The following is a 14779-nucleotide window of genomic DNA, read 5'->3' on the forward strand; positions in this document are numbered from 1 at the left end:
GCTGTGGGTCAGAAGGTAGGCATTGCCAGATTCCATCAGAAACCTCTGCCAAGGGGATTTTGGTATTTGCTCTCTGGTGCAGACTCAAGGATCATGTCAGATCTCACAAGCATGAAGGAGAGAGGCTTTCTCTACCCCGGCATCTGAAAGTTGTGGGCCAGATTGAGCACCTGGTGATCACATTGGGCTCCCTCCGCCTGGACTGCCCAGCAGCTGTGGTTGGTGAGTTGAATTGGGGACTGGACCTGTGGACCCCTAAGGTAAACCCTCTCCCTCCTTCCACCAAACCCTCATGGGATCTCAGGCCTGTAAGTACTGACTTCTTCAAAACCCCAGGTTTCCACTTTTTATACTATAAACTTTGTCCCAGTTTTTGTCTTCCAAAGTACCAGATGGGCCTTGAGCTACATTCAAGACATGTTGAATATCACTCAGAGAATAAAAAATTTCAAGGGGTAAGAAAATAAAAATTTCTGTGTGCCAGTAAAAGTGGCTCCTGAGAAATTTCCGTGGGCTAGTTGGAGGTAGAGGGTAAGATCCTCTTACTCCTTTGCCATAAATCCCATCATAACTGCCGGCCAACTCCTGTACTTTCTCTCATGTACTCTATTCCCCACTACTCTAAGTTCCTGGTTTTTGTTCAAAGGCCTTTCTTTGTCCTTTAAAGTTAAGAAGACCTGGGTTTGAATCTTGGCTCTACCACATTTTGTCATTCAGTCGTGTCCGACTCTTTGAGACCCTGTGGACTGTAGCCCACCAGGCTCCTCTGTGGGATTTTCCAGGGAAGAATACTGGAGTAGGTTGCCATTTCCTTCTCCACGGTATCTTCCCAGCCCAAGGGTTGAAACTGGGTCTCCTGCATTGCAGGCGGATTCTTTACCACCTGAGCCACCAGGGAAGCTCAAACTATAATGATCTGGGGAAAATTATTTAATATAAGAAACACTCAAGTCTGCGGACTTTTCCAGCAGGCGAGAGGCAGTCCACGCGGACCCGTTTGGCCTGCAGAGGGGCACCGCGAGGTACTTGGACCCTGGTGGCTCCAGGTGCGGTGGGCGGGGTCATAGCTGCTTCTCATAGGATTCAGAAGTAAGCCGTGTATGATTGGCTGCCAGGGAACCGTATTTTAATGCGGCTTGTTGCTGCTTTGAAGTGTTTCTGAACCATTTATGAGCAAAAATGGTGTTTTAAAGTTTGCCATCTTACTGAATTATGGGATGTAAGATGGAAATATTTGTGAGGAGGCAAGGGGAGTGACAAAAATGTGGCCATCAGTAGAAAGTGAGCGGCTCTCACGGATGGAGCAGCGGCTTATGGCAGGAGATTAAGACTCCTTCATTTCAGGGTTCATTGCTAGAGAATTTTTCTTGAGTGGGTATTATACTCTTATTTGTACCCATAAGCCACGAGGGGGAGGTACAGTGTTCCTTACTGAGTGTGAAACCAATTCTTGGTAGTGTGTTTTTTCTTTGTAACTGCCATTGGTTGTTGATGATCTATTTTCTCATTATTTGAGAGAGTTAAAAAAAAAAAAAGGTTATGTGAGTGGTTTTGTATCAAAATAAAAAAGAGAGAAATGCTTAATAGATGTTTATTAGATGGATGGGAGAGAAGAAAGTTGTATAGAACCTAAAGGTGATAAAGCTGATTTCTAAACAACATGGAAATGGTTAAATCCTAGGTGTTTTTTTTTCTTATTAGAGGATAATGAGAAGAACTTGTCTCTTGGTCTGCAGACTCTCCGATCCTTGAAGGTATGATTGGTTCTACTAACCCATTGGTACCTTTTGCCTGAGGTAAGGGTTCTCTTACACAGTGAAATCCTTGACAGTAACCAGTGATCCTGTTTTGTTTTCAGTGCATCATAAACTTGGATAAGCACCGGCTGATCATGGGAAAGACAGACAAGGAAGAAATCCCTTTTGTGGAGACAATTTCCTTGAATGAAGATAAGTGAGTGCCAGAATGGGTCAGGTCAAGTCAAATCCATTTGTCATTAACTGGAGGGGTTCTCACACAGAATATTGGATTATATCCTGCTTTTGACTTTCAATCACATGACACCCCTCCTCACCCCGAGTTCACAATCCCACACAATTCTGTAGCCTGTGTTTCAGAATGAGTAGTGATCGATACTGCATAGTGTGGTGGAGGAAGTGAGTAGCTTTTAAACATATTGTATGTGCCTTCAGCCTAATTTCTTTGAATTTGGTATCATTTCTTCCATTTCTTTCTCATTTCAGCACTTCAGAAGCATAACTACAGCCTCCAGCATGTCTGCACGTGTGCACACATACCAGGTTGACAGATTGAAAAAACTGGGTTTGAACCAAATGCAGCAGCAACTTGCTGTGGACCAAGTCCTACCCTCTAATAGAAGCTCCAGGGGCTCACTCCCTCCCAGACCTCTCTAGACTTTAGTCTGTGCTTAGAGATCTTGTCTGGTTATAGCCATTGTTTTTTACTCCTTTGACCACTTAATTTATAGATCTTTTTGACACTGCCAGGTCTCACTTATGGCCTATTTCTCTGCTTCTTCAAGGAATTTGCTTTTATTAGTCAAATATAGGGGCTGCCAGGTTCTATTTCTCCACAGATAACTTGCTTCTTCTCCTAGAGCTAACATATGTAATAAACAGGAACCTGACCTTTACTTCTTATGCAGATACCTATGGCTCTGAATTAGAATCTCTTCTAATTCATTTGTTGATTTCTCAAGTATGAATTGAACTGAAAGAACTCAGAGAGATGGGCTAGTCCAACCATTTCATTTAAAGGACCAGAGAGACAAGTGAATTGTCTAAGCTCATATACTGTCAGTGGCAGAGGGCATCTAGAACTCAGACCAGACAAGCCAAGGCCAAGGCCATGTTCATTTTCATTTGTGGCTTCAAGCCTTGAGAGGAGGATGAAGAGGTAAGGGTTTGTAGAAAGGCAGGGTAGGGGAAGGATATGCTTTGGGGATGGATGCCAGAGGACCTGGGTAGCCCTCCCTCCTGTGTGCTACGCCCACTAAAAGTTCCCTGACCCAAGCTGTCACATTTAGGTGCTTATCTTTGTGCCTAAAAGTCACAGGTATAAAGATGAATGAGGTGGATCCTCACCTTGAACTTCTTGGAGGGGAGAAGGAAGAAGGAATCACAGACAGAAAAACATTAACTACTCTCTGAGATGGAATTGAAGGCTTCAGTAACTAACCTGGGCATTGTTGTCAGATGTTGATACCCAAGATCCAGTCAGTATTTCTGTCTAGCCTGTTATTTGTCTGCCTCGGACTCAAATAGCTGGGAGCAGGAGTAGGGAAAGAAGATGAGAAGACCTAGAGCAGGTCCAAAACAGAAGGATAGAGTCAGTTGGTGGGAATGCCTACCTAAGGAAACGTTTCTGGGATGGAGATCTGGGAATGAAACGTGCTGGTAGGGAATTGAGGGTTGGGGAGTTCTTCACTTCTGCCCTGGTGTGAGGAAAGAGGCATGGTAGGAGCTGGTAGTGTTAAGGACAACTTTTTCTGACTGCTCAGTACTTCCTGACCCCTCTCAAAGAGGTCACAGGGTTTCTTGAAATCTTCCGTTGGGGTGTCAGTTGGACGTATAGATACCTGTAATGGAATCTCTCTTTTCAGTTTGGTCAGAGATGTGCTCAGAAAAATCAGAAAAACAGTCAGCTGTGGGTGTCCCTATAGGAGATTCCCAAGTCTACCCTTAGTTCTTAGCAGTAGTTCCTCAAGTCCTCACTGATCCTACTTCAGACTTTGCCATATCCCCACCAACCATTTTGTCCAGTATTCAGCTACTGTTTCTACCAGACGGCTCTTTGGAACTCTGGATGTTGTTAGCTTTTCAGAAGCTCCCTAAAGACTATGAGCTTGGTGACATGACCCCCATTTGAACTAGGCAGCCATACTGTAGCCAGTTGTCACTGGGTCACCCCTGGCCCCATTCTTATCAGCTTCTACAGAGAAAGCAAGATGGAAAACTAGGCCCAGCCACAGTAGGGGAGGCCACATCTGATGCTCCACAGGGGTGACCCCATATTACCAGTCTTCAGTGCCTGTTCAATTCACCCTTGTTTTCTTACACAGGGAGCACCTGGTACTTTTCCACTGAGGCCTCTCCACTCTCCTCCCTCACCTTTCATGGTACCACTTTGGCCTGCTTCTCACCCTAGGACTGAGTTGAAATAATTCACCTCTTCCTTCCCTAGTTGGAAGTCCCAGTCTGAGCTTCGACTCTTGGCCACAAGAGAGGCATGTTAGAAGTTCCTTGGCCTGGTTTATCCTGAATTCCCTGTGGACCAAGTAAGGCCAGGAATTCCCAGATACTAGAAAGATGCCGCTGAATCTGACCCTTTGAGTTCAGGATTATATGGCATCAGGGGGATGATCAGATGGCCCTTAGTGATCTTTCTGGCCTCTGAGAATCAGTCAGTGATTTTCCAGTTGTGGAATAGAAACAGTTGGGGTGATCTGAGCTTAGGGTATCATAATCCCACTCCATGTAGTCAGATCATTTGATTTCACTAACCAAGCAATTGTGCTTTAAACCTTTGATAGTGGTACCTAAAGATGTCTAAAGATAACTGTAGAAAGTCTTGAGCTTCATCAATGTTATTTAAATGCTGCCAGGTTGATTACTCTGACAGCGCCTATCTCCTTGATTTTCCTGAGGAAACACTGAATCCACATTTCTGGGGCTGGCTAGGTAAGCAGGTAAGGTCAGTTCTTCCCAGAATTCTAGGAAATTCTCACTGGTACCTCTGATTGAAGGTGTGGGAAGAGAGTGACCACCTAGGTCACAGCTCAGAAGACAGGCAGTAGCAAGAAGAAACCATGTACAACTGTAACCCTCTCATTCCTCATTAGATGTCCAAATAAAATACAGGGAGTTTGAAAAAAAATATTGTTTTTGTCGTTTGGTATTTCTATGCCTGACTTATCTGAGGAACAAATGTTTTCTGACTTTTCTATCTCCTTGCCCTGCACAGACCCCACCTGGTAAGAGTTCCTGTTCCTTAGCTCTAAGTGTCTACTGACGGATTGCTTAGTATGTCAGCCTCCCTTACTCTCGTATAGTAGAAAATCTTTCCAGGCTGGGCATATGGAGGAGACGAACTGGAGTCCTCCCTCCTTCTGTTGGCAGGCCTCTGCATTGGCATTGGCAGTGCTGCGCAGTGTTTCTGGCTGTGTTGGGTTTATTTGTGAGATTAATGTAACAATAAAGTGAAATCTTCCCCTCCGTGTGCTTGTCTGCCAGTCTCTTGTGTCAGGGCCCCTGGAAGGTGGGGGAGCCTAGGCGAAGCCCAGTGCGTCAGTGTTTCACTTACAGGATCTTCTGAACACAAGGCTTTGTGCCCTCATTTCCTCCATTGCTGCTAGTCCTTCAGCTTTCTCTTATCAGCTGTATGTTCTTGGGCAAATTAGTGAACCTCTGTGAGCCTGGCTTTGTAATCTATAAAACAGAAGTGATAATAGTACTTACTTCACGGTATCAAATGAGATAACCCGTGTAAAGTGGTTGCCATATGAGTCCCTCAAAGATTTCACTGTATGTGACAACAGTCCTTTATGGTGGATCCTTAGTGTGTGAGAGAACATTTACTTCTAGAAATTTTATTTAGAAATTGACTTTTTATACATTATTTATTTAGAAAGGAAATATTTACTTAGTTCAAGCAAATAAGAGGTTTGGGGAAGGGAAGTATTGAATGAACCTTAATATATGGTTAAATGTCTAAATGATATTCCAAATAACTGCATTTTACAGATGATAGATACTTACCTTGTGTTAATATTTTAGTACTTAAACAGTGTAGTTATGAAATAGTCAATAAGAAACATTCTATACCTATAACAGTGGTTATCACAATCTAGAATTATGTTTCTACCATTCCTCAGAAAATACTACCATTCCACCTCAAAAGGTTTTCTGCCTTATTTTTGTCCATTTATTCTAAATATAAATGTAAAAAGACTTAACCAATCTGACTTTAAACAAAGAGCCACAGAATCAAGATTCATAATCACCTTAATAGAATGAAACCAACAAAATTAAATACAGAGTTTAAAAAATACATCCCGACTTTCACTTTTAAAAAAATCTATTGCATTTACACAGTGGGGGGGAGAACTTTGATAACAGAAATTCATGTGAAGATGATATTGTTGTTTAGTTGACTGCACATTCTATATGTAGAAGGATCAAGGACTCTGTGTGTAGTAGATGTCACTGGTATTAATAAGACAGGGATGTATATATAATTTGTGGAGCATCTAGAAAAGGGCATGGGTAGCCTTCAGAGCTGTCATGTGGAAAGTGTTCTTCCTGGCGCCAGAGGACAAACATTTCCAGTAGGTGGAGGTTGTAGAGAGGCATTTCCTGATTCAGTTGGAGGGAAGCATCTACTTTAAACCAGAGACTACCAACTCCTAAAAAGAAACTAGTATTGTTCACAGTTTTGCAGAAGGAAAAGCTTAGTTGTACAGAGATATAACTATTTAGCACAATTAAATGGACTGTTTATAAATTCTTTTTCACTGGAAGTGAAAGGTGGGGTGATCATTTCCTAGCAATATTAGAAAGAGACTTATGTTAAATTAGGAGACTTCCAAAGTCATTTCTAATGACTAATGGCAGAATTTTCTTTGATTCTAGGACATCTTTGTTAAATGGCATTGTGAATCAAAATGTAGCTTCTTTTTGACTCATTGGCATCACTACAAACATAGATTCATTAATTTGGACTGAAATTATGAGCTTTTTATCCAGTTTTGAAGAGTTGCAGGCTACTACTGTCCTCCAGAAATCAGAAAACAGACATAACAGTCTGTCTGTTGTACTGGTCTGTGTGCTATTAGCTTGGACTCCTCTGTTAGCTTCTACTTCTTTCCATTATCACTGTATCCTGAGCTGAGCTACTGTTTAATTTTATCCTTACTTGTCTGGTCAATGACCTATTGGCAGCTATTTTTCAAATGGTGTCAAGCATGTGGGCATTGTGACAGCTGTTTTCTCAGAGACCTTTTTACTCAAGGGTTGTGGTATGTTTCAGAAGACTGGGGCTGCCAGATGCCTGAGCAGGATGGAGAAAAATCTGGGTCTTTACCTGATTTTAGGTAGACTTGTCTAAAGGTTCTAGTAGCCTGCTAACTGTTCTTTCTTTCCAGTAAATACTAGCCACCAAAATTAGAGAGGGGAATTCAGTCCTAGCATTGTTTTTGCTAGAGGTAAAGTAGCCTCCCAATTTGTGGTTAATATGAAAACATAACTTTTCGGGAAACCCACATACTCCAGTGCTGACATACTCAACTCCTCCAGTTGCCCTGAACAGGAGAAATAGGTTGGGAAGAGGGAGTATGGCTGATCTAGTAGATCTGTTTTCTGGAGGAGAGACTTTGAGGACAAAGGGAATGGAGATATAAAACCTTCTGCACTGTGAGCCTGGATAACAGGAATTTAACTTTGCTTTCATCATTTGGCAAACTAATATGGGATATCTTGGGATTCTGTTATGAAATGCTGAACTCCTTGGATACACTGGATGACCTGATACTTGGGAGGGGGATGCTACAGTGGTTTTCATCTTATTTTGAAAATGGGTAAAGACATGAGAACGCCACGGTTTCTGGGTTTGACTGAGGAATCAGTTATTCTGTTTTGAAAGTTCTATGAAACTATCCCCCATGTGTCTGGGTTCATAATAGTTTCTCTGTAATATACAGAAACCAGTTGGGGAATAGAAAGTACAGTAAAGTGAACAGGTTTCACAAAGATCAATTCAGTCACAGGGGTGTATGAAGAGGGCCTGTTCTGAGAAAGGGCAGCCAAGAGGAAGATCCAGCTTGGTATGCCCCATGGAGGGTAGAATTTCATAAATAAAGGCTCAGTATCAGCAGGTAAGGCCTAAGAGGAAGGCCAGGAATTGAAAAGAGTAATAATTAAAGGGAAGGGAAAATGGGTGGGAATCCTAGCATCAGTCAATAAGGGACACCAATACTGAAGTATACCTATATACACCATGTACCTAAATTAACAAGGCATACTATATAACTAATATCTGATGTATACATCTCATACAATTTTCAATTTGCTCTGTTTTATAGTGGTAAAATATCTATCACCAAAGACTGCGTGAGCCACTAAAAAAGTAAGATTACTTAAAAGACTGTAAAGTTAGACCTGAGATCCTCACCTCTTAGTCATTCATTTGTTTATTCTCTGGAGAAACTGAACTAGTTGGAGCCACCAAGAACAACTGTATTCTACACCAAAAAAGAAAAAAGAACAACTGGTAGCTGAGAGGAGAGGCATCCTACTGAAAATGGAGGTTTAAGTTTCAGCGTTGTGGAGCATCAGAGTCCCCTTTCCCTTACCTGGGTCCCCAAACCCGAAATGTGGTTGTTCTCTTAGGCCAGTGCTTTTGCTGCAGCCCTCTCAAGGTAGTTTTTTCTCCCACAGTTCTATTAGTGGTCATAGAGATGGGGTAGATGGTCTCCTTGTACTCTATTCTTGCAGGCACTTCTTCCTATGCTTTCCCTTAAAACTCCCCAGCTTTGAGTCTCATGCCATCAAATTATATCACTTAGGTCCCTTCATTGTTGTTAATCATCCACAAAGTCTACAAGCCCCTGGGTCATTGCCCCTCCTTTTTCAGTAAGTTCAGCTCTTGGCTCACTTCACTCCCCCCAACACTACTCCATATTTAATTCTTGGTGATTTAATTACACACATGGATGACTTTTTCAACACTCTGATATACCGGTTCCTTAAATAAACAGTCTTCCACTGATTTTATCCTCCACCATTCCTTGTCATTCATTTTCATGGTCATACCTTAGATCTTGTTTATTATCCCAGACTGTAACCCCTCTCTTCTCTCAGGCTCATGTATCCGACTCTCTGACCACCAACTCTATCTTCCAGACTTCTTCTAGCAGCTTGGTTTCAATGCTGCCTTGATTATCACCTTTCATTGTCCCTAACCTCCCTGAGTTTCTCTCCTCTCTTCATAAGCAACTTAAATCCCTGGGTCAGTGGTTATGATTCACTTAAATATGCCTTTCTCTCTTTTTTTTTTTTTTAAAGAGGAACTGACTGTTCTTGATTAAATGAGAGGGATTCTCTATTTTTAAATTAATTTGCTTGGTTTGGAGGTGAACCAGGATCCACTTGCTTAGAAGTCATGTTCCAAAATTCATACCACTCATTTCTTTGTGGTAATATGAGAAAAATATTACAAACTTCGTAGATCGGGCTAAAAATGTGACCTGATCAGAAAACAAAGACCAATGAGAATTTTGCAAAATCACTGTTTAAATATTTGCTATTGAATAAGAAAATTCCTATCTGACATTAACTCAAAACTGTTTGTCGTGTTTTAACCATACAGAATGTTTAATATTTTACAATGTTTGGGGATTAAACATACATTTTTTTAGAACAAGTGTTAAAAGCATGATCAATTATACTCAGTTTTTAAGTATATCCATTTTGCATTGCATAGATGAAAAGATACATTTTTATGATTTCTCTACTAGTTAACAGGAAGAGGAAGAATGGTGTTCAATTTGAAAGCCAGTGTTTTGAGAAGTAGAATTTGAATATAAAGACGTATGTGGCTGTGTTGGATGCACTACTGGACCTGTAACTAGCCTCTTTATGAAATTCCTCTTTTTTCCCACTTGCGAACACGTTAAACTTGGTTTACCCTTTTTTTGTTACTCACTTTGCAAAACTACAGTTGTAGTCAGAGTCAGCTCTTTGCCTACTTTTATGGAGCAGCCATGCTGATTGGCCTCATTTTAAATTCATGTCCATTACTCTCAGGCCCTTAACACTGCCCAACAATTGTATTTCGCGAGTCATTCACTTTCTTATGCTAGATGCAACATTTTTCTGCAAAAGGCCAGGTAAGTATTTTAGGCTTTTCGAGTCGTGTAGTCTCTTTCACGACTACTCTACTCTGATGTTGTAACAAGAAAGTAGCCAAAGGCAACATGTAAGTAAATGAAATCTGAATTTTATGTAATTTTTACATGTCACAATTTAGAATTCATCTTTAGTTTTTTACCCCCAGCCATTTAAAGTATAAAAATTATTCTTAGCTAGGAGACTGTACAAAAACAAGATTTGGCCATGGACTCTAGTTTGATGGGCTATGTTCCTAAGTTATTTCACACCTTCTTCTTTCTTCTCAAGTCTCTAACATTGCCTTCTCAGATGATGGCCTTGCTTTATACTTCATTCATGAAATAATCAGAACATTCACCACTCCTACCACATCTACCCTCTTTCCGGCATTTCTATGCCTATATTCAGTTTCCCTTTCTGTTACTGTGTTTTCATAGCATGATACCTAAATACTGTATAACTTAACTGTGTTTATTGTTTGTTCCCCTGACTAGAATGTTAGTTTCCAGGAGGGCAGAAAGTTTTATCTGTTTTACACATGGTTATATACCAAGCACCTAGAAGAGTGCTTAGCACATAGAAAATGCTCAACAAATACTTGATTGAACATTGGCTACCAGACCAGCAGGCAGGAGTTTAGAGAATTTTTCTCCAAAGAAACTTACCTCTTTCCAAGTAAAAGAACGCATCTTGGCAGCTGGAGATCCCCTTGAGCAGCCTAAGTGGTATTTTTTCCAAACTTCTTTGAAAAAACACCCACAGTAAGAAATTCCCCTTCTATGGAATTGACTCAGTACATAATATGTATATATGATGTATATATGTGTATGTGTATGAAACCAAAGTGTCACAAAATTTTCTTTTTATGTGTGATGTATTCTGACATAGTATTTTCTACTCTACTCTGTCATTTAGGGAAAAAAATCTGGTTGCAAGTGATTAAATGGATTTTACAAACCATTAATGGGTTTGCAACCAGAAGTCTGAAAAATAGTGGAGTGTGTTCTACTAATTACAAGCCTTGTTTATGTATACAGAGCTTCCAACCAGTTTTCTAATGTGTCACTCTTACATAGGAATGGATAGTCAAAAGTTCTCCAAACATTTAAGAAATGCTTCTGGAAATTCCTTGGCAGTCCAGTGGTTAGGACTCTGCTTTCACTGCCATGGACCTGGGTTCAATCCTTGGTCAGGGAACCTGCAAGCTGCACACCGTGGCCAAAGAAAAAAGCTTCTAATAGGAAAAAAACAAACCAGAAACAAAGACTGACAAACTCAAAACATTAGAAATATCCTCAGAGAAGTAAGGTGTATTCCCAGATGGAACAGATTACTATTTAAAAGGGGAAGGGGTGGTCAAGAAAGTAGTAAATTTAAAACACAGTAACAGAAATGTGAAAATTCCAAGGAAGAGTTGGAAGATAGAAATCTTTCAGAAAAACAAAAAGGTAGAAATTGAGAAGAAATGATTAAATTATTCTAGGGCAAAACCTGGGTGGTAGGCTTAAAGAATAACTAGTCCAGTATGAAAAAGGATGATGGACCCCTGGGTGGTTGTCTTCAATTAAAAACATATAAACTGATAGGCAATACAATGTGTTTGAAAGTGTTGAGAGTTTGGGATAAATTGGGAAAAAGAGGCAATGGCTAACTTCAATCAAAAAAAGTAAATGAAATTATGTTATGCTAATTGGATCAACTATGAATAAATATGTACACAGTCATAATAATATAAGGAATAGTGATTTTACCTAAGTAAGATAACATAGATATTGATATATTGAGGCATGATGGAGGATGAAGAAATAATACATGTGTTTATGAGAGGGCATTGGAGTGTAAGTACATAGCTTATTTCCTATATCAAGAAGCAAAATAATAGTCCAAACTGAAGAATTGAGAATGAGTAGTATAGGGATGCTATTAAGAAATAGGGAGATAAATCCCAAAGGAGCGTTATAAAGGATAAGGTTACCTCTGGGGAGTAGAAATTCAGAGTGCAGAGGGCTGGGGTAGGGTCAGCTGTGCAGTACTATTTGATTTTTAACACGTACTATATGGGGGACTTCCCTGGTTGACCAGTGGTTAGGACCCTGTGCTTCCACTGCAGGGGGCATAGGATGGATCCCTGGTCAGAGTTCTGTGCGGCCAAAATAATTAATGTACTATATTAGTAAAAATAAAAATGAATACAGTGTTTCAATTATTTGAAAATACTAGTAGTCAGAGAGAAGGAACTATTTCCCTCAGGTATTGTTAAGATGTAAGATACTGGGAAACCAGGAATACTGATTTGGCACCCTTCTCAAAGAAACTAAAAATTCTCCTTGCTTTGGTACTAAACCTTGTATTGCTGTGTTATTGTTTCAGACTCCAGTAACTTGTCAACTATTGCTGATACCAGCATCTCTAGGAACAGATATAATTCTGGCCTCATATATTGTTACATGGTGGGAGCCAGCAAATGACAGCATGGTATACTTACGTGGCTTTACACACGGCAGGCAGCAGACAATCTCAATAAAGGGGGCTTAAGTAGGAGGCAGCACCCTGGTGATGCATATGGTAAAGGAGAGGGCTCATGTAAGACATTCCCAGGGCGTGCTCAGAAGAACTTCTGGGGGCGTGTGTATGTCCTGTTGTAAGCACTGGAGACAGTCCATGGAAACCATCTTATTGACTCTGTGCATGACTCCATTTGTTCTCCTGTACCGCCATGGCCTGAGAAAGGGCTGAGTAGATCAGAAAGGATGAGGTGGAGAAATAAGACTGGGGCAGCCAGAGAGCTGTGTGAGCACTGGAGGGGAAAGGGGGTGAGGGGACTGCAGACAGAGCTAGCAAAACCTTGGTCCCAAATACATCTGTCCCAGATCCATAAATTGGCACGTCTGCTTCCTAACCTTCTGACTTCCACACTTAAATTTAGAGAAGACTCTTCTCACTCTTCTGGCCATCCTGAACCAGGGCATTTTTTAGGTTTTACAAAGTGAGAGGGCCCATGCCTGGTAGGAAGGTGAACCTGAACTTTTCACTCCTTAAATGGATTCGAGTAAGGAAACCTAGTCACATGTAAGCAGGGAAAAGAGTGCATACGCACTGAGGCCAGTCTTGTCTGTAAACAGAACAACCCTGATGTGACCTGAAGGTCTAGGAAGATCGTAGGTCAGAAGTCTCCCCTCTACTACCTCTCCTACCTCCCATGGGTTGCAAAGAGTCAGACACGAATGAGCAACTGAACTGACTGACTGACCTACTATGGTGCCCAGATCCCACATGCACTTCTTAGGGCATCTCAGCCTCGCCCTCTCATGGTCAGAAGGGAAGTAGGGATTCAAGTACTGTAGGCATCTGGTTCTTGGAGACTGACCAGAGGAGCCTCTTCTATTCCTTTTTTCTTTTCCAGGTCCCCACAAACATTTATTGGTTTTTACTCTATCCCAGTCTCCGGGTACAAAGATAATAAAAACCCTTGCCCTCAAAGACTCTGCCAAGTTTGGGTGGAGGTGGGAGTTCAGAGGCAGATATGAAAACATAATTTTTTGTAACAGATTAGGTTAGGAAATAGATCTGCACAAATACAGATGGAAATGCATGTAAGTTAGGGAAGGTTTTCTAGTTGAGAAGACCTCTGACCTAAGGGGAAAGTAGGAGCTATCTAGGTATGAGCAGGGTAGAACAAGAACCAACTCCTCCACTTCCATTGTATCACCTGGAATTATATTGTTTAGTGACATATACCCTCCCACCCCCCCATCCCCCACCATCCTTGGCTCTAGCTGTGCCAGTTAAACTGTCCCCCTTCTCCTTACCCAGGTCTGAGTCTTCATTCAGACTCTAGCCAGGCAACCAATCATCTTACTGTCACACTCTACTCTGGGCAGCCACATCTTACATTCTAGAACAGGTATGTCTAATATAAACATTAAATTTCCTAGTAGCTACATTTAAGAAGTAAAAATAAAAAGTGAAATTGTTTTAATGTTTTATTTAACCTAATGAATCCAAAATATTTCAACCTTAATATAAAAACATTGAGTTTACGGTTAACATGAGATATTTTAATATGTTTTTTATGTTAAGTCTTTGAAATTCAGTACATTTTTACACTTATAGCGTATCCCAATTCCAGTCAGTCACACTTCAAGTGCTCAGTCACTACCTGGGGCTAGTGGCTACAATGTCAGAGAGCGTACTTGCTGAGGTACTACTATGTATTCCTCTAGATCTCTGTGCCCCCAATCAGGGCCCTGAGAACAAATCTGAAGAAAGGGAAGGCCTCTGAGGTTTCAACCAAAGAGTAAAAGCACTCCTTCAGATGCCAGACCTAGACAGCTAACCCTAAACTGATCCCAAACTTGCTGATGAGACAGCTTTTAGCAATCACGAATCCACAAGTGCATCACAGTCAGACACATTTGACACTGGCCAGTAGGATACCCGCTAAGAAAATCTGACAACTAAGGAAAGTGACAGGGCAGCCTGGAGGGGCCTTGGTGAAAGGTCATCTAGTCCTGCCATTCTGGTTCTGATTGAGACTGGGCACCACTTGCCATTTGGGACTGAAAGGGTCTAAAAATACTTGGCATAATATCAGACAGCTTCTTGTGTTGGTCTAGCCACAACAACAATCACATGTGAGAAAAATACCCAGAAAATTCAATCTATTAAAACATTTCCACAAACTAGGAAAAGACCACTTTTAAGTTTTGCTTAGAGAAAGCAAATTTGCTTAGAGAAAGCAAAATTTGAAACCCACAGATAAGAGTTCAATCTCCTAATATTAAGCCCAGAAAAGGAAGTGTTTGGACCAAGATGTTTCAAAAAATCCGCAGAGGCTATGATGAGCCCCGGCATTCTTTCCACTATGCCCTTTC

At 41.1% G+C, this 14779-nt stretch overlaps 1 protein-coding gene and 1 non-coding gene across 2 annotated transcripts in view; both read left to right on the top strand.

Moving 5' to 3' along the window:
- NRIP3 (nuclear receptor interacting protein 3) overlaps positions 1–5802 on the top strand; it is a 28582-nt gene extending 22780 nt beyond the window's left edge. The window contains exons 4-7 of the mRNA XM_061147930.1: positions 83–222; positions 1702–1754; positions 1859–1953; positions 2244–5802. Coding sequence (XP_061003913.1) covers positions 83–222; positions 1702–1754; positions 1859–1953; positions 2244–2259 — 304 coding nt within the window. The 3' untranslated portion in view covers positions 2260–5802. The remainder of the gene's footprint in view (positions 1–82; positions 223–1701; positions 1755–1858; positions 1954–2243) is intronic.
- Positions 1327–1550, top strand: LOC133065024 (small nucleolar RNA U3). The gene has a single exon (XR_009694810.1). It is a non-coding gene; the product is annotated as a small nucleolar RNA U3 (small nucleolar RNA).
- Positions 5803–14779: the final 8977 nt, after the last annotated feature.

Source organism: Dama dama, chromosome 1 (genome assembly GCF_033118175.1).
Source record: "Dama dama isolate Ldn47 chromosome 1, ASM3311817v1, whole genome shotgun sequence".
NCBI classification, from domain to species: domain Eukaryota; kingdom Metazoa; phylum Chordata; class Mammalia; order Artiodactyla; family Cervidae; genus Dama; species Dama dama.